Below are 20507 nucleotides of genomic sequence, written 5' to 3' on the forward strand. Positions count from 1 at the left end.
TCTCAGTGTAGCAGAATATGCCATTGAATTCCATACTCTCGCTGCAGAGACTTGCTGGAACAATGATGCCTATCACGCTGCCTTCTACAATGGTCTCTCTATCCGCCTCAAAGATGACCTGGTCTCCCGTGAATTACCCACGCTGGTTGAAGACCTCATTGCTTTGTCTGTCAAGGTGGACACTCGTCAGAGAGAACATCAAGCTGATAGGGACCGAGTCAAGAAATTTCAACCCATGTTGGCTCCTCGCTTTCAAAGACCTCTGTTACCTCCTACCACCTAGCAGCCTTCTGTTATTCCTCCGGAGGAACCTATGCAAGTCAGAAGAGCTCGTCTCTCTGAACAGGAGAAACTCCGGAGACGTACGGCTGGACTTTGTCTCTACTGTGGGGGTCAATCTCACTTTGCCAACTCCTGTCCCGTGAAGCCTCAGAGTTCCCCTCTTCAAGGTAACCTTGGAAAGACTCATGTAGGGGGTGTTACTCCCAAGTCACAAGAGAACTCTCACAGGTTTCTTCTGCCTTTACAGATCCGTCTGTCCACTAAGACCATTGTTGGCTCAGCTTTTATTGACTCTGGAGCTGCCGGAAATTTCATGGATGCTCTCTTTGCCAAGCATATGAATGTTCCCCTGTTTCCATTGACTCCTCCACTTCGAGTAACCGCCATTGATGACCGACCCCTTGAATCCGAGTTTATCTCTATGACGATTGGGGAATTGCCTGTGCAGGTTGGGACACAAAGAAAAGTTATTGTTCCTGATTATTTCCTGTCCTTCTGTTCCAGTCGTCTTGGGGCTTCCCTGGTTACGCCTGCATAATCCTATCATTGATTGGTCCTCGGGGCAGGTTTCCCGTTGGAGTCCATACTGCCAACAGCACTGTCTTCCTGCTGAACCCATCCAGAGGGTGAATATTTCTACATCTGATTTGAAGACGCTTCCCTCCTCTTACAAGGAATTCTCTGATGTCTTCTGTAAAAAGTCTGCAGAATTTCTCCCTCCTCATCGTCTCTACAATTGTCCAGTTGATCTCCTGCCTGGAACTATGCCTCCTAGAGGTCGCACTTATCCTCTCTCCCCAGCTGAGACCGCTGCCATGAAGGAATATATCCAAGAAAATCTCCAGCGGGGGTTTATTCGCCCTTCCACTTCTCCTGCAGGGGCTGGATTCTTCTTCGTGGAGAAGAAGGATGGAGGCCTACGTCCTTGTATTGACTACCGGGGTCTTAATAAAATCACCGTTAAGAACCGGTATCCCTTGCCTCTGAGCCGCATCCGGGAAGGTGACGAATGGAAGACAGCATTCAACACTCGTGATGGGCACTATGAGTACCTCGTAATGCCCTTTGGTCTCTGCAATGCCCCCGCTGTCTTTCAAGAATTCGTGAATGACATTTTCTGGGATCTCTTGGGAAAGTTTGTGGTCGTGTACCTAGATGACATCCTGATTTTCTCCAAGGACCTTGCAAGCCATCGCTCCCAGGTGAAGGAAGTACTCTCTCGTTTGAGGAAGAACTCTCTCTTTGCCAAACTGGAGAAATGTGTGTTTGAAGTGTCCAAGATTCCTGTCACGGTCGGCACCCAACACCAGAACAAACACCAGGCACCCTGGTCTCGGCTCGTGCTTCACCAGTAGTGTGACCGCCTTTGGGCCTCGGGAGGAGCCCTCGGCTTACTTGGATGCCACCTGGACTTAAACGAGAGGTGCAAGATGAGGGTTCTGGATAGGCAGAGGGGCATGACAGTAAAGCAAAGTCTTTTGGACAGAAGATCGTAGTACAAGGCGTTTAGGCAAAAGAGTAGTCAGAACAGGCCGGGTCGAGGCAGGCAGAGAATAAACGTAATCAGGCAGGCAAGGGTCAAACCAGGAAGTCAATCAGAGGGTTAATCAGAAGAGGTAGTCGGTAATCAGGCAAGGGTCAGAATCCAGAAGTCAGAATAGTCAAAACAGCCAGGCAGGGGTCAAAACAGGGATCAAACAGGTTCAGAATATAGCTCAAAGCACCAGGAAACGAAATCCTATCACGGGCACTGAATAAAACTAGAGATCCCTTTAAATAGTATTTGAATTTCGCGCCACTGCGCGCTGACGTCATCACGTCAGCGCGCATGCGCATACGTGATGCGCCCTAACAGACCGGCGCGGCTCAGTGCGGCAGGCGTCCCTGCCGTCCCCCCACTAGACCACCAGGTAAGGTTGTTACATTACCCCCCTCGAGGGGGGGCCACAGGACCCCCAGGTCTCCCAGGAAATTTTAGATGGAATTTCTTCCTAAGTTTGTCAGCCTTGATGTCCCCTACTGAGACCCAAGAGTTCTCCTCAGGGCCATAGCCCTTCCACTTAATAAGGTATTGTAGCTTACCTCGTACGAGGCGGGAATCGAGGAACTCTTGGATCTCAAACTCAGGCTGACCTTCGACCAACACTGGGGGAGGTACAGACAAAGAACGAATAACAGGAGCAGGTTTCAGGAGGGATACATGAAATGAATTGAAAATCTTAAAATTAACAGGTAATTGCAGGCGGACAGAAGATGGGTTAATGATTTCAGAAATGGGATAGGGACCAATAAACCTGGGTCCCAGTTTGAGAGAGGGCACCTTTAACTTGATATTTTTTGTAGACAACCAAACCTGATCCCCCACTTTATACTGGGGTGCCTCTCTACGTGATCTGTCAGCAGCCTTTTTTTTGAGCGGAAGTAGCTGCTGACAGGGATTCATGCACTTGTGACCAAACCTTAGAGAATTGTTCGATAGAAGAATTGGCAGAAGGTACAGGGGAACCAGACCCAGAAAAGAAAAAAGCTTTGGGGTGCAGACCATATACAATAAAGAAAGGAGATTCCCCAGAGGAAGAATGGGTAGCATTATTGTATGCAAATTCTGCCCAGGGTAATAGTTCCGCCTACGCGGATTGGTTGTCAGATACATAACACCTGAGGTACTGTTCTAGGGATTGGTTTACCCTCTCAGTTTGACCGTTGGTTTGGGGGTGATAAGCAGAGGAAAAGGATAACTCAATCCCAACCAACGAACAGAATGCACGCCAAAACTTAGAAACGAATTGAACCCCCCTGTCGGAAACAATATTTTCAGGAAAACCATGAAACTTAAAAATGTGGGTAACAAATAGGTCAGCCAAAGTCTTAGCAGAAGGGAGGTGTGGAAGGGGAACAAAATGGCTCATCTTGCTAAACCTATCCACCACCACCCAGATTACCGTTTTGCCCTGAGAAGGGGGTAAATCAACAATGAAGTCCATTGACAAATGGGACCAAGGTTTTACTGGAATGGGTAAGGGAATTAACAGACCCTGAGAAGAATTTCGAGAAGACTTTGATCTTTGGCAGACTGGGCAGGAATTGAATGATGGCCACCAAACATGACGGGATAACAGGGACACTGTCTTAAAAATGCCCGGATGCCCTGCCATTTTAGAATCGTGAACCTCATTCAATACTTGTTCCCTTAACTCCTGTGGAACGAACAGCATCCCAGAGGGAGTATCCACCGGAGCAGATGATTGTACAGGGGACAATAAAGAGGAAAGGTCAGATTCAAGTGCAGCTACAATTATCTCCCTGGGGATGATGGGGATGCACTCGATAGACTCAGAGGGATCGGACTCGAAGCTTCTAGAGAGTGCATCCGCTTTGGTATTCTTGGAACCAGGCCTAAACGTTAAAGAAAAATTAAACCTGGTGAAAAACAGTGCCCATCTAGCCTGCCTAGGACTTAGTCGCTTGGCCGACTCAATGTACAGAAGATTCTTATGATCAGTATAAACCGTGATCATGTGTTTTGCTCCCTCCAGCAGATGCCGCCATTCCTCAAAGGCCCATTTAATAGCCAACAATTCTCTATTCCCAATATCATAGTTGATCTCAGCAGGAGAAAATTTCTTAGAGAAGAAAGCACAGGGATGCACCTTGTTGGTTGTTGGATGCCTTTGAGAAAGGACTGCCCCTGCCCCAACTTCAAAAGCATCTACCTCTACTATAAAAGGAAGCGCAGTGTCGGAGTGTCGAAGAATAGGGGCAGAACTGAATTCCTTCTTGAGGAAGACAAAAGCTTGTACCGCTTCAGGAGGCCAGATGCTGGGGTCAGCACCCTTCTTAGTCAAATCAGTAATGGGGGCCACAATTAAGGAAAAAAATTTAATAAACTGACGATAGTAATTTGCAAACCCCAGAAACCTTTGGGTAGCACGTAATGATTGGGGATGGGTCCAATCCAGTACAGCTCTCACCTTGCCTGGATCCATTTCAAGACCCTTGTTGGAAATATTAAACCCTAGAAACTGAACGGAACTAACCTCAAAGATACATTTCTCCAGTTTTGCATAAAGATTATTCTCTTCAGAATATAGCTCAAAGCACCAGGAAACGAAATCCTATCATGGGCACTGAATAAAACTAGAGATCCCTTTAAATAGTATTTGAATTTCGCGCCACTGCGCGCTGATGTCATCACGTCAGCGCGCATCCGCATAAAACCCAGGAAGAGGCGCGCGCGCTCGCCCTAACAGACCGGTGCGGCTCAGTGCGGCGAGCGTCCTCGCCGAGGGGGCGGCAGGCGTCCCTGCCGTCCCCCCACTAGACCACCAGGTAAGGTTGTTACAATTCCTTTTCTGGGCTATATCATCTCCCCAGAGGGTTTCGAGATGGATCCTGTGAAAGTGTCTGCTATCCAAGAATGGCCTCTACCGCTGAGCACTAAGGCAATCCAGAGATTCATTGGTTTTGCCAATTACTACCGGCAATTCATTAAGGGGTTCTCTTCTTGCATTCTCCTATCCTGGCCCTCATCCGAAAAGGGGGTAAACCCAGCTTGTGGCCTCCGTCTGCTATTGAAGCCTTTCAATCCCTGAAGGATACCTTCACTTCCGCTTCGGTCCTCCGCCATCCTGATCCGGAGTTACCTTTCTTCATTGAGGTGGATGCTTCTGAAGTTGGAGCTGGAGCTATCTTGTCCCAAAGACATCCCTCTGATGGAAAGCTACACCCATGTGCATATTTCTCTAAGAAGTTCTCTCCTGCTGAACATAATTATGATGTAGGAAATCGAGAACTCCTGGCTGTCAAGCTTGCCTTAGAAGAGTGGCGTCACCTCCTTGAAGGTTCCTTGATCCCAGTCACAATCTACACAGATCATAAGAATCTTGAATTCATTCAATCTCTCAAGAGGCTGAATCCCAGATAAGCAAGGTGGGCTCTCTTCTTCTCTCGATTTAACTTTATCTTGACTTATCGCCCTGGCTCCAAGAATCGGAAAGCCGATGCTCTGTCGCGAAGTTTCACTCTGGTGGATCGTTCTCCTGAAAGACAAGAGCCAATTATTCCTCCTGTCAAGATCATCGCTTCTTTGTACCCTCAATTTGCTGATCAAATCCTGGCTGGTCAATCTTCTGCCCCTCCTGATACCCCCATCGGAATGGCTTTTGTACCTCCTGAACTTCGTCTGCCTATCCTGCAACAGACTCATAGTTCCAAACAAGCTGGACATCCTGGTCCTGTTAAAACTCTTGAACTTTTACGGCGCCTAGTCTGGTGGCCGACAATCCGTAAAGATGTCAAAGACTTTGTTACTGCCTGTATCGTTTGTGCCACTTCCAAGTCCAGCCATTCTCGCCCCAGTGGGTTACTACAGCCGTTGCCGGTTCCCTCTCGTCCTTGGACGCACTTGGCAATGGACTTCATTGTTGAACTTCCTCCCTCCAGTGGGAACACGGTGATCTGGGTTGTCATTGACCGCTTTAGCAAGATGGCCCACTTCATCCCTCTACGGAAGCTTCCATCTGCAGTGGAGTTGTCACAGTTGTTTATTCAGTTCATTTTTCGCCTGCATGGCTTCCCGGCCGAGATCGTTTCTGACAGAGGGTCCCAATTCACGGCAAAGTTCTGGCGTTCCCTGTGCAAAGATCTGGGTATTAATCTTCAGTTCTCCTCAGCTTATCATCCCCAGACAAATGGAGCGGCTGAACGAGTGAACCAAGCCTTGGAACAGTTCTTGAGGAACCACGTTTCCCTTTGTCAAGATGATTGGTCTGATCTCCTCCCGTGGACGGAATTCGCTCATAACAATGCCTGCCACACTTCCACTGGAAGGTCCCCATTTATGTCGGTGTATGGTCAACATCCTCAAGCCTTCCCACAAGACTTTGTGTTGTCTGATGTTCCGGCCGCTGATGACCATGCAGCCCACATGTCTGCTATTTGGGCTGCAACCAAGTCAAACTTGGAAAAGAGCGCTCTGGTTCATAAGACATTTGCAGATCGTAGACGTAGACCCTCTCCTCCCTACAAGGTCGGTGATAAAGTCTGGTTGTCTTCCAGGAACATTCGGTTGAAGGTGCCATCTCCTAAGTTGGGTCCGAAGTTCGTAGGTCCATTCTCCATCTCGGAGGTGATCAATCCTGTGGCTGTCAGACTTCAGCTTCCCCCTGAGATGCGAATTCCCAACGGGTTTCATGTCTCCTTGGTGAAACCCGCTACCTCCAACCGCTTTTCTGATGTCCAGCATCCCCCTCCTACTATCTCTGTGGATGGCCAACAAGAATATGAGGTAGAAAAGATCCTTGACTCAAGAATCTCCAGGGGCTCTCTTCAGTACCTCATCAAGTGGAAAGGCTTTGGCCCTGAAGAATGCTCCTGGGAAGGACGCTCTGATGTCCATGCTCCTCGTCTTGTGAGGGATTTCCACTCCAAATTTCCCCAGAAGCCAAGTCCTGGTGGTCCGGAGGCCCCCCGTGAGGGGGGGTACTGTCACGATTGCTGCCCGGAGCAGTTCCAGGAGCTCTGGGCGGCGCGTCCTCCCCTGCCGGCATTGCTCCCAAAATGGCGGCGCCCATGGCCGCCACGTGGGTAGCGGCGCTGGCGCGATGACGTCAGCGCGTCGACGTCGGCGCAAGGACGCCGATGACGTCACTATGGCGCCAAATTCAAATATAAAAGCCCTACCAAGACGCCAGAATGGCGCCCAAGTATAGGATTCGTTTCTGTGTGTTTCCTGGGTTTCCTGTCTGCTATTTTGAGACTAATCTTGTTCCTGTTTGTTGCCGACCTCTTGCCTGGACTTTGGACTTTGCTGATTATTCTGCCTGCCCTTGAACCCTTGCCTGGACTCTGATTATTCTTCTGGTTTACCCCTTTTGGACAACGCGACCTTGACTCCCTGGTGGGCTTCCTCCTTGATCCTATGCAAACAGAAATAGTCAGCACAACCTTGTTAAATCTTCTTACTTTCTTTAGATGGGTGCAAGTTCTCCAGTGGCCACTTTCCACCAGCAAATGCAGTCAAAGTACGATATGAACAGCACCACAATTGTAATTGAAGTTAAAATGCCTTTATTGCTCAAGTGACGGGCATTACCGCAACGTTTCAGGCCTCATTTGGCCCTTTTTCAAGCTTGAAAAAGGGCCAAATGAGTCCTGAAACGTTGCGGTAATGCCCGTCACTTGAGCAATAAAGGCATTATAACTTCAATTACAATTGTGGTGCTGTTCATATCGTACTTTTCCTCCTTGATCCTGACAACCTCCCTGGTGGGAGCATCCCGGCTCCCTGACACTGGGTTAGTGGGGCACAGGATAAGTTGATGTGGAATGGTGAGTATTGGGCTGACTAACCAAGAGGTGTTGAGAGGGAACAGCACGTTGTCACAGCTGGGCAGCGGGTCCCTGGCAATGGGGAGAGTTAATTAAGTGGAGTTTTTTTTACCAAGTCCCAAGTTGGTTAATGGAACTTTGTTGGTGGTGTTCCTCTCTAAGAGCGGTAGTCTCTGGGAGGGTATGTTGTATTGGTGGTAGCATGCAGTCCTGCGTACACATCATGCTAGAAGGCACAAGCGGCTGGTGGCTTATACGATTGCATGCACCTAATTGGGTCCATTGCCAGGGGCCTGGCAGAGGATTAAAAAGTTAATGGTATATCACTGTTCATATTTGTATGTTTATAATGTTGTTAATATAACTGTTATTGATATATGTGTTATCTATTGTTGAATAATCTTTTGTGCAATAAAGCTGTGGACAAAAAGACTCCAACAAATAAAATATATGGTGAGTGAGTTGGTTATTCCTAGGCCAGTTTGGGGAAAAGAGGCAGGTATTTGTCCCTGCCCATGTCATGACATTCTAAGAGAAAAGATTCTACATTATGGTAAAATAAATTATTTGTGAATATTGATTTATGCAATTCCTAGAGGCAATTTGAGCCTCTAATAACTATGAGCTGATGATGTTTTTGGATATTTTAGTAACATAGAAATGTTTTTAATCCATCAACAGTCTTTTTTTGTTTTTAGGATTCTATACATTGGGCATACTTGTAAGTAATGAAAGAGCACCACACATTCCAACTCTTCTGACCATTGTGATAGTAGAGGTGCCAGTCAGGTGAATGACTTAAAGGAAAACATTTTGTATTTTTTAAAGGGTTATGCAGTAACATGGACAAGTCTGTCCCTGTTCAGTAATCCAGATATGTTGGGGGTTATTTCTGAAAATAATAAAAGTTCTCACTATTTTCTGAAAACTACTCCAGCCAAATCTACATGGACTCCCCCCCCCATTTATCAATAAATTATCACAAACTAACACCATCGGATTTTCATAAATCCTGAAAATTTCTAGTTTTGTTCCTATGAAAAAATCGTATTTCCCCCTTTAAAAGTCCGACTAGAATAATTTGGACCCCCTTATTCTTGTTATTTGCAATTTACTAGTAAATACTAACTGATGCTTGCAATGAGCTACTGGATTGGAAAAGTGTTTGTAAATGCTAACGTATAATTTTCTTAGTGACCCAGTTTGCATAAATGCTTATAACTGCCGCAATTTAGGGTGCATTGAAATTTAAATGTTCTCGCTTTGTTCCAAGAAATATTATCAGTCTGACAGCTGTTCAAGTATGGGTATTTTGGCAATTTCACTGTGGCTTTTGTGTGTCTAATGCATCCAATCAGATAGGAATATACAAATTATGTTTCAGATCCTAATTTGCTATGAAGCTGGCACTGTTTAGTCAAGTGCACACTAAGCACTGTGATAAAACTGTGAAATTAAGTCACAGAAAATCTGCTTACTTATTGCATGTGCCCCATTTTCTTCCCCATTCACAGTGGCTGCTCCGTTCTGTGGTGCACTCTGTTGTGATGTAGGTGCAGGTGCAGTTGACGCCACACTAGGTGCAGTGACTGTCGAAGCAGCTTGTAGTTGAGCTAACTTTTCCCTGAAGGCCTGTTGTCGTGTTTGTACAACATCTGGCATCACAGCATCAATTAGAGACAATGATTCTATTGGACGACCATCAAATACTGTACCATCCTAGACACAGAATTTTTTTTTTGTTTAACATGATAATATTAATCAACATATTATTATATTAACACTTTAACATATTATATTGACTCTTCCATCACATGGGAAATGTGGACTATAACAGAAAATAAGTTAACTGTTGCAAGTCTAACCCCCACCTTGGCTGTCTAACTGGCGCCCCCCCCCCCCACATGAAAATCTGCCTGCTGTGTCTGCTTTAAAAGGTATTACTACAGAGATTAACTGGCCCTTGCATTGTTTACACTTTAAATTTAGACAGTAATCCCCTGTATTGTTCACACATGTTATCGCCCTCCTGCATTGTTCACACCCCTAAAGCCATGTACTATTCACATGAGAGACCCAGACTGAAACTGCCCACATTGTTTACCTGTTCACACTTCATACAATCTGTTGAAGGGCAACAGCACTGTGTCAATGTATATAGTACATCTTAAAGTGGTCCTGTTAGGTTTCCCTGTCTCCTGCTCTTTTCTGCCTTCCCTATGCTCCGTGCATGCCATACTCTGCCTGCCGTATGCTCTCTGTGTGTGCCATACTCAGCCTGCCATATACTCCCTGTGTGTGCCATACTCTGCCTGCCCTATGATCAATGTATGTGCCATACTCTGCCTGTCCTATGGTCCCTGTGTGTGTGCCCTGTTCTGCCTGTGGAACATAAGCCTGGTATTTGTTTTGGGGGTTTGTTAGCATTTGAAAATTGTTAAAAAAATTTTAAGGTGTTGTTTAATCATGTGCTGTGGGGTTGCTGTGTTATACACAGGGGAGTAGGAGACGTGGATTTAAAGGTATATTTTAATATGACTTACATTTTTCACATATGAGTAGGGTTGCCACTTGGCCGGTATTTTACCGGCCTGGCCAATAAAAATGATGGAAAAAATATCCCAACAGAAAGAAACTGCCAAGAAGAGTTATCTTATCGTCGCACCATTCCAAAATTTATGATTAGTATGTGTGGAAAAAGAGAAAACACTACTTTGAGTGATCAATTCATTTTTATGAAAAATTCATTGTAACTTTCAATAAATAATGTGTAAAAAGTGAGAGACTGTTGTCATTTATATCTATTTCTCTTTTTTTCTTGTGCAAAAGATACTGGTTTTGGTGGTTAATGCATCAATTATATTAATTCATTAAGACTGTATTAATATAATTGATGCATTAACCACCTAAACCAGTATATTTTGCACAAGAAAAAAAGAGAAATACATAGATATTAATAACAACAGTCTCTCACTTTTTACTTTATTCATTGAAAGTCAAAATGAGAAAGTAGTGCTTTCTCTTTTTCCACACATACTAATCTTGTTTCACAAATTTTGGGATGGTGCGATGGAAGGAACTCTTCTTGGCAGTTCCTTTCTTTTGGGATATTTTTTTCAATTGTATATATAGAGTTGTCAGCACATCCTTAATAGATTGGACTCATCAACAGTATTGGTTTCTTGTTAGGAGGTGTGGATACACACAAACAAATTGAAACAATTAAAATCATGGTTGATCCCAATGTTATTAATAGAGAAAAAGATAAATATATAGGAAGGCAAGTATTTTTTTCCAGAAAAGGTGGCAACCATACTTATAAGTGATGAGTGATTAGGGATGTCGCGGACTGTTCTGCGGCGAACTTGTTCGCGCGAACATCGGCTGTTCGCGTCCGCCGCAAGTTCGCGAACGTCGCGCGACGTTCGCCAATAGGCGTTTGCGTCAAAATCGTTCGACCATTCGACCATTCGGTCGCTAAAATCGAACGATTTTCGTTCGATTCGAACGAAAATCGTTCGATCGAACGATTAAAATCCTTCGATCGTTCGAATCGAACGATTTTCGGATGTTCGAAGTTCGCGAACTGTTCGCGAACTGTTCGCATTTTTTGCCGGTGTTCGCGAACGGCGTTCGCGAACACATTATCGGCGGTTCGCTACATCCCTATGAGTGATATCCTTGCAGTAAGCACCAACTCTCTGTTTTTTTGGTCTGCTACCACCATTAATGTGGACATGGTCTTATGGTAACAGCATGGTTTAAATCAGGTGTAGTTTAGAAATAGGGAGTGGTCAACACTGACTAATTATTTTGCAATAGGCTATGTTTTTATCTAACCATGGTTTCTACACTGACATTTGTTACAATTAAACATCACTTACTTCATTGATGCTGATCTCAGCTTCCACATATTGTAAACCTTTCTGCAGAATAGAAATGAGGGCAGCAGGTGGCACTAGTGTCCCATTGATGCTGGACTGGCTTATGTGACTTTCAATACCAAATGTGAAGGCAGAGTGGGAGAAACCTGAAAACAAGAAAAGGCAGTGATGACAATAACACCCTGCATTAATGTAACGCTAAAAATGACGGCATTTTTTTTTTAACCACTCAGTGTAATATATGAGCTGGAACATAAAAAGGCACTTGTTCTGGTCTGTAGCTTCATAAATGTTATGTCATCTATGGCTTAACCAGAAAAAGAAATGATTTCTGCAAGTGATAAATTTAATAGAACTGAAGAGACATTTATGTCCCTAAACTAATACTTCATTTTATCCATTACATTTACTGTGTTAGCATTATGCAACGTGTCAGGGAATTTGCATTTCAGATGCCTGCACCTGAATAGGAGCAATGCAGTCATTTTTTCCTTCTTTTTTTTTAAATTCTGATCTGCTATCAATATTGTATTATATTGTTCCTTTAGACATAGAAGTGTAGTTCATGCAAATGCACTGCTACTATATTCACTAGTACTCAGCTGCCAGGGTAATGTTAGCAGGCCATGTTTCATATAATATAAAACAAACTGTCTCTCTTATGTATTTCAGAAGACTAATTGATGGATGGCTATTTTTATGGTCTATTTTGGGTTAAATATGTCTTCTCTTTCTTCTCACTAGCAATGAGATATGACAGCTATCTCCAGTCTTGCTATTGATGTCATATGTCACAGTAGTGCAACCTCAATCTGTTTTTTGCTAAAATGAAGTGCTTTGTGTGACCCTAGCAACTCTGAGTAGCTAAGCTTGGTCATGTCAGTTGATGTTGTGGGAAATCCAGACAGTAGATGATGGGGATATCAATTGACATGGCCATCCCTGATTTATGATGCTGTCAGCAGATAGCATGTAAATGATCAAGCAGTTGGTCATGTACCTAGCTATAGGGTTGTTACAGCCCAATATATACTCTTGGTAAATGTGGCCAGCCATACACATTTGGATTTTACTGTTATGCATATAAACAAAGCTATATAATCATTTAAGGCAATATCAAACATAGTACAGTGATATCCGTTACTGATTATTTGTTTTCAACAAACGCTCCTACTGAATAACAAAACCTGTACAGTTTGGCTACCTTAAGAGAAGGGTTCAGCTGGTAGAAGTGTAATTTGCTGCCATCTTCTTAATGTACAGTTCAACATTTTCATGTTATCTACAAGCTTGTATAGCCAGAGTCAATGGATTTTCAGGTTTGGGCTGTTTCCCATACTCAAATACAAATTGCCCAAGTAATACTGTAAGTCACTGTGCTCTGTGCCGTTTTAGCATGATACACAAAACAAATACTGCGGGTCTCAGGTTGAAGACTAATCTGCTTAAAATAACATTCTTTAAGAGCCATTCCTTGTTATTAAAATAATTATATGTCTGCTTTACTTATTAAGTCAGTCTGCTTACGGTAACAAGTCCTTATATTTTGTTCTGCATTTCTTGTATAGCATAAAATCTGAAGCAAAGACTGCCCACTGGGTGTTTGGTAGCAATAAAATAAAAATACAGCCAAATGCTCTTGACATAATATTCACATTTTTAATTGTCATCTGTGCACATGTAATGTTATTGTGCCTTACTTTTCATGCAGGCAGCTGGACAGGGTGCAGATAAAACTGTTGAAACATGTATACTAGCACATTTTCTTAAATGAATGGTAATAGTGAAAGAATTCTGGAAAGCATATCATGACAGCACTTGGGATTTTAGCAATCATTCTTTTTGGGTTGGAAGGCTAAAAACCAGTAGCAATGTTTTCCCAGGTGTAGTAAATCATAGCAGCAGATCAGATATTTGCTTTGAAACGGTTGACCAATAAATTCTACCTAATGATTAGCTGCTAGAGCTATAGCAAAATTTGCATTTTATTCACATTACCCACCCAAAACCTTCTATTAATGATCATTGTTTAATAAAGGCAGGACTTGCATTAGTCTGAGGTCCAAGTAATATAATAGTAGTGGGGCAAGTATTTTGGCATGTTTAGTAGTCGTTTCATCACTTCATATTTTGCATTCGTTTTTTATAATTTTGGTATGGGAATGGGGCTAAATGTAAGTCAAAATATTCTCTTGAATTTCTTTAAAGAGATACTGACACCAGAAATTATGCCTTTTTTACATCTAACATAAAATTGACTTTGCATGCTACTTATAATTTTGCCATAAAGTATTTGCCCAATTCTTTTACATTACCTATCTGACTCCTTGTGTTTGTCTATGATGGGATTGCAGCAGGAGTCTTTAACTGACAGGCTGAGTTAGGTTTAGGAACTTCAATTAACAACTAACAAACCTCTCAGCAAAAAATCAGCATGACCTATAGATAACTTTTAATGTACATTCATATTTTAAAAAGTAGTTTTTTAGTGTTAGTGTCAATTTAAGAGAAATAACTCTTACCACCAACTTTTACTTACAACCAAAAGTGTTGATATTGGATGTTATGATTCGCAGACCATTTTTTGCATAGAGTGCAAGGTATTTCTAAGGGGCCATTTAAATGCACAAAATCAAATATGCAAAATCATTTTGTTGGCTCGGATCTTAATTCCCTGTGCCTGGGATTTCCAGGTCTTAATGATTGGCCTATTCTGAGAAAGGGGCCTGGAGCTGCAGTGCCAACTTCTTTTCTTCTTTAAGGAACTGTTCAACCAGTAATTGGTTTGAATTTAGTGTAAATAGCAGCATTTTTAGACAGTTTGCAATTAGGCTTAATTTTTTTTGTGGTTTCTCAGTTATTTATTTTTTTTGTTCTTTGTTTAGTCTTTCATTTTTGAAATAAATATGTAAGATGAAAAGTAGTTAACCTGAAAACTTTAATTAGCAATACAAAATGATAATTACAATAACATTTCCTGACTTCTATCTACTCTTTGTTTGCAGGAATCAGTGAATAGACAACATTTTCAGACTAATAATGAAAAAAAACCCTGACAAACAAGGGAAAGTTGTGCTCACCACTATTTTTTAAAACCATTAGGCGGGGGTGCAATGAGGCTGTGACCACAAATAAATATAGTCAAATACAAGAGTCCTCTGCACTCAACCCATTATCAATATATTTAAGAAAGCGACATTTTGTGCATACTGCTACTAAAAAATGCCTTACCCTTTAAACAAAACAGGGATTGTTTGTCCATATATTGCAATATATTTAAGCTGGCCAACTACGTCAAAGTCATCCCATATCTGGCCAGTCCTATGCTCAATTTTATCTGACATTTTACAAAGGGACTAGGTTTTACCTGCAACTTACTTGCTGCTTTCAAAGTAAACCTCCATACTTGGCTGCCCTTTTATTAGACACCAGTGGGATCACCTGACTATAGCTGGGAAGGGTGGGAGCTACAACATGGAGCTGGTCACTGCTCCTGTATAAACTATAACAAACAAAGGAAAGTTGTGCTCACCACTATTTTTTAAAACCATTAGGCGGGATGCAATGAGGCTGTGACCACAAAATACATATACAGTAGTCAAATACAAGAGTCCTCTGCACTCAACCCATTATCAATATATTTAAGACAGCGACATTTTGTGCATACTGCTACTAAAAAATGCAGGTAAAACCTAGTCCCTTTGTAAAATGTATAATGAAGCAATAGAATTCTTAATGAATCAGATAAAATTGAGCATAGGACTGGCCAGATATGGGATGACTTTGACGTAGTTGGCTAGCTTAAATATATTGCAATATATGGACAAACAATCCCTGTTTTGTTTAAAGGGTAAGGCATTTTTTAGTAGCAGTATGCAAAAAATGTCGCGGTCTTAAATATATTGATAATGGGTTGAGTGCAGAGGACTCTTGTATTTGACTATATGTATTTTGTGGTCACAGCCTCATTGCACCCCCGCCTAATGGTTTTAAAAAATAGTGGTGAGCACAACTTTCCCTTGTTTGTTATAGTTTATACAGGAGCAGTGACCAGCTCCATGTTGTAGCTCCCACCCTTCCCAGCTATAGTCAGGTGATCCCACTGGTGTCTAATAAAAGGGCAGCCAAGTATGGAGGTTTACTTTGAAAGCAGCAAGTAAGTTGCAGGTAAAACCTAGTCCCTTTGTAAAATGTATAATGAAGCAATAGAATTCTTAATGAATCAGATAAAATTGAGCATAGGACTGGCCAGATATGGGATGACTTTGACGTAGTTGGCCAGCTTAAAGGGTAAGGCATTTTTCAGTAGCAGTATGCACAAAATGTCTCTGTCTTAAATATATTGATAATGGGTTGAGTGCAGAGGACTCTTGTATTTGACTATATGAAAAAAAAAACATACATAACCATAACAAAACCATACATAAGTAATGAGGGCCATTTGTAAAGTTCATTACAGTAGATCTATCTATGACATAGTAAAAGTTAATGTAAGGGATTTCTCCTACTATTGCCAGAACCAATAACAAGTGTGAAGCCCTTGTAGGACTTCCTGTTGGTATGGAGGGAAAAAAATTAAGGGGAGAGAATAATAGGTGAGTGGATTCCAAAGGACCAAAACACTGTCTGCGCAGCCACGGGCCTTTGTGTTTCAAAATGAGTGCAGAGACCCATTGCAATTCTGGGCGAGTGGAAGACCAATGTCCAATTGCAGCAATTTTATTACACTTTGCACCCCGCCTTACCATAAGTATAAGCCCCCTTATACGGGAATATTTTTTTTTGAGGCACACAGAGAATTTCATTCATACATGTAATGTGGATTTTTAACATAAAACTGGTATTAAACAAAGCCAACAATTTTTTACTGAAATAATACAAAAATAATTTAAAAAATGTCAAGAGATAAAAAGACAATCTCGGTTTTGCCTTTCATGTATGGAAATATATGACAAACAATTTTGTTGATGAGGTTGGTGAGCTTTGTAATAATCTTATGTGCCTTTGTCACATAAGTGCTCTGCCTAGAAGAACCACGGCCTGTAACCATCTGTTAAGAAAGGTAAGGGATCCTACTTATTAGAATCTATTAGAGCTATAGCCTGACTAATCATTACCTTGTGCTACATTAGGGAGCAGAGGCAAGAATGAATCTAGCTTTAAACTGGGATAGCAGCCATTATATAAATACAAAAAAAAAACTCATTGGTGTTCAGTAGAACTGGACTCATGGCTTCAGGACAGTGGCGCAATTACGCATCTAGCCCTGGAGGCTGTTGGGTACATTACTGCTTCCAGACTTCTGCTCCTTTCGTGGCTTCAGGACTTCAACTCCGGCTCCTTTCATAGATTCGGGTCTTTTCACAGCTTCAGGACTTCACATTTGGCTCCTTTCGTGGCTTTGCCTCTTTTTGCCGCTTTGGGACTTCAACTTCAGCTCCTTTGATGGCTTTGGGTCTTTTCGCTGCTTCGGGACTTCAACTCTTCGGAACTGTGGGACTTCGCAGATGAGGCATGTCTTCAGCGATGTCAAGGGGGGCCTGGCTATTTAGAAAAGTACAGCACAGCTGGGCCCCCTTTAGGCCCGGCCCGGTACAAGAGTACCCCCTGTGACCACCTTATGGCGGCCCTGGTCCATTTACGAAGCCCAACTGCAGTTACTGTACATGCATGCAAATAATCACAGTTACTGCATGAATCAGTGCAGTTTATTATTATCAGGTACTTGCATCTAATGCTGCTCCTTTCACTTCCACATACTTATGCTGTGTGGTTTTTGTTTGTCCCATTCCTTACAAAGAATCATGTGCCATTGTTGGGGAACCCTGGAGCTACCACCACCCTCAGCATGTTGCATCAATAGGCGCATTAGACTTGTGCACAAAGAACTGAACACTTTTACTAAGCTCGAGTGAAGGATTCAAAGTTAAAAACTTTGAATTTTGAAGGTTTTTTTGGGTACTTCGACCATCGAATAGGCTACTTCGAGCTTGACTATTCAACCATTCAATAGTCGTACTGTCTCTTTAAAAAAAAACTTTGACTACCTACTTCGGCACTTTAAACCTACCGAGCATCAATGTTAGCCTATGGGGACCTTCCCCATAACTTTCTAAGCTTTTTTTGATTGAAGGAAAATCCTTCGATCGATGGATTAAAATACTTCGAATTAACCCTTGATATTCGACCCTTAGTAAATGTGCCCTGAACACTATTTTTTTTAAATCTTTTTATTTATACATTTTCAAGTATGTAACAAAGAACAATGAAAACAAAAATGAAGAAAGCATGAAAAAAAGCATGATTACATATATTAAATAAAAAGGCAAAACAATGGAAAAAAAAACAAAAAAAACATAATTAAATAAAAGGCAAATTTACATTGTTGGGTTTTTGTTATTCCACACAATTACATCAAGCATATACTGAGAGATAGACTCAGATATAAGGGTAACAAATTGGGCACATTGTCTATCACAGTATCCAAAGACATCACATGAAAAATTAAAAAGCCTAAAGCCTAACCTATCAAGATAGAGAGATTGCTTTACCTTTTTGAAAAGTCTCCCAGGGTTCCCAAATTTGTTTTTATTAGTCTACTTTGTTGTTTACACTAACACTGCTATGAAACTTTTAGCTGCAACTTGCACCCGATCCACTAAGTAATGTTCATTTGTATTTATATATTCCGGTAAATGCAAAGCTGTGCCACAATGAAGCTGGATTTGTGTGAAATAATGCTGCATTTTGAGTTAAAAACATGGTGGCTTCTTCCACTTGTGTTAATAAATTAGCTTTTATATCTCATAATCTAATTTTAATTCATACATGCTATGATAGACCCAGCACCTTGTAGTGACACAAGAACATATTTGTTGCCCATATATCAGGTATACAATATATGCCTTATACCGTTATATATAAAGTGGGCGTGTTATTTTTTTGTTTCAGGCAATGTTACAACAAGGTTAAAAGTCAGAAGAAAAGTTTTAAAACTCCAAAAAACCCTCTAAAAGCTATAAATCTCTTCTCACCAATGAGTTACTTCTGATTACTTTTAGAGTACTTTATTTTCTATTTCAAGTCTCCAGATATCAGTCAATTCACAGGTCTTAACTGCTGATCACATAATAGGGAAAAAATCTAGTTCTAATTTCGTTCTTTGCTGTGAAGTGTGAAGAAACAGTTCATCTTGACATTTAAGTGAGAGATGATTTTTCACATTACTTTAACATAGTGTTTTCTGCCTTTATATATTTCTTTTTATAAAATCTAAATGGATGCTGCCATTTCCCTTTTAGATCCAACTGTGTTAATAGTAATAGCTCTAAATTGGCAAATATAAAGATTGTTCATCCTCCTTGTCCTGCCCCATTTAGTTATGTTGCTTAAATTCCAGTCATATATTGTACAGGCAATTGAACCTGTGTAGCATTTGCAGAGACAACTCATTTATCAGCACTGGGTAAATTTGCACCTGGGCAGTAACCCATAGCAACCAACAGCTACTTTTAGCCAGCGAGAACAATTAAAGCAAACATTTGGTTGGTTGCCATGGGTTACTGCCGAGGTGCAAATATGATGTTGAAAAATGAGCTGTACAATAAAAAAAAAACAGTACTCTAAACTTGCAATATGGCACTATAACATATGGTAAAGCTTCAGACCAATGTGTTACTTATGATTCTCTAAAATTATTACAGACTAGCATAAGGAGGTCAAACACATATAAAAAACAGTACAAGAATAAAGTCATAAATAAAGTATGCAAGAAATTGCAAATACCAGTGTGAGGTTTGTGCCTATGTACTAAAGAGTGCTTTGTAGAGACCTAATTAAAGTCACTACTAATATTCAGCAAGAATGTACCACTTGCCACTATGGGGGCTAGCACGTGGTCTCTACTATCCTTGGGAAAACAGTTATCTTGTGTGTTTGGCCTGTTTGGCCTGTTTTACCTATGAGTGGATTATTGTGAACACCTTGGGGCAAATTCACTAAAGGGTGAATTTTCACCTCCAAAGGCTTTGCCACAATCCAAGCCACTTTTCTCAGGCACAAATTCGCTACCACTAAGCTAATTCACTAAAATGCATCTCTGTAGCTGAGCGATCGGCTAAAATTAATTCGTCAGTGCGAGCATTTCATAGCGAACTTCGCTAGCGTTCATTTCTACCGAGCGAAACTTTGTTAATACTCTTACGATTAGGTCAATTTGAATAGGGCAGGTACATATAGGTCGTATAGATGTCTTTATTAGAGATGTTGGTGCAAATGCTTGTAGTGGCCACTTATTATTACAAATGTCCACGGGAGCATAATAAAGATGTATGGATCCATAGGGTTAACATGTCCCTATGACTTTAATTCCCTATACTTCCTGATCTCCCTAGTTGCTGGGCAGAGGCGCATGTAGCTAGATGCAATTTGCATAGTTGTGCCATTGGCCAGGAGGCGATGTGACCACGTCCTGTCACACTCTGGTATAGGGAGAGTGAAGGGCTGAATCTTCCTCTTTGGCTTCTGGATGCTGATCCAGCTGGATGTGCCCAGGGGAGCCTGGGTACAGCAATGCCCATAAAAGCCATGTGCTCTAGAGGGGCCAGTACCTCTAGAGAGATATGTCGGGGAGCAGGGACCCCATGAATGAGGCTAGTGAGTGGCAGGAATATAATGTTATAGACTCTCTAGGAGAGTAAGGCAGAGAGGAAAGAGAGAAAGAGCAGCTTTGTGCTCCATGAAGGAGATGTAGCAGGGAGTAGCTTCCCAGGCTGTAAGATTTGCCTACAGTGAAGGGACCACAGTGGATAAGGTGTCAGGCTTTCGGTTCTCCTCCCTGACCACTCCACTGGGTGGGATCCAGACCACGTGTGAGGTATTTCTGCCTGGAGGTATGCTGTACTGCCTTGACTACATCTTCAGGAAAATGCACCTGCTTCTACCTCTAAAGCTCTGTGTGAGTTATGTGCCTATCTATATTCTGCCTCTACCTATGAGCTCTTTGTGAGCCTG

General features: G+C 42.0%; 1 protein-coding gene across 7 annotated transcripts in view; it reads right to left on the reverse strand.

Annotated features, from left to right (window-relative positions):
• The window catches only part of LOC108708905 (F-box-like/WD repeat-containing protein TBL1X), a 275459-nt gene that overhangs the window by 55343 nt on the left and 199609 nt on the right, over window positions 1–20507 (reverse strand). For all 7 annotated transcript variants that reach the window (XM_041583786.1, XM_041583779.1, XM_041583784.1 and 4 more), the window contains 2 exons: window positions 11496–11641; window positions 9090–9330 (listed from right to left, as the gene is read on the reverse strand). In XM_041583786.1, the coding sequence (XP_041439720.1) occupies window positions 9090–9330; window positions 11496–11641 (387 nt within the window). The remainder of the gene's footprint in view (window positions 1–9089; window positions 9331–11495; window positions 11642–20507) is intronic.

This window comes from Xenopus laevis, chromosome 2S, assembly GCF_017654675.1.
Source record: "Xenopus laevis strain J_2021 chromosome 2S, Xenopus_laevis_v10.1, whole genome shotgun sequence".
Taxonomy (NCBI): Eukaryota; Metazoa; Chordata; class Amphibia; order Anura; family Pipidae; genus Xenopus; species Xenopus laevis.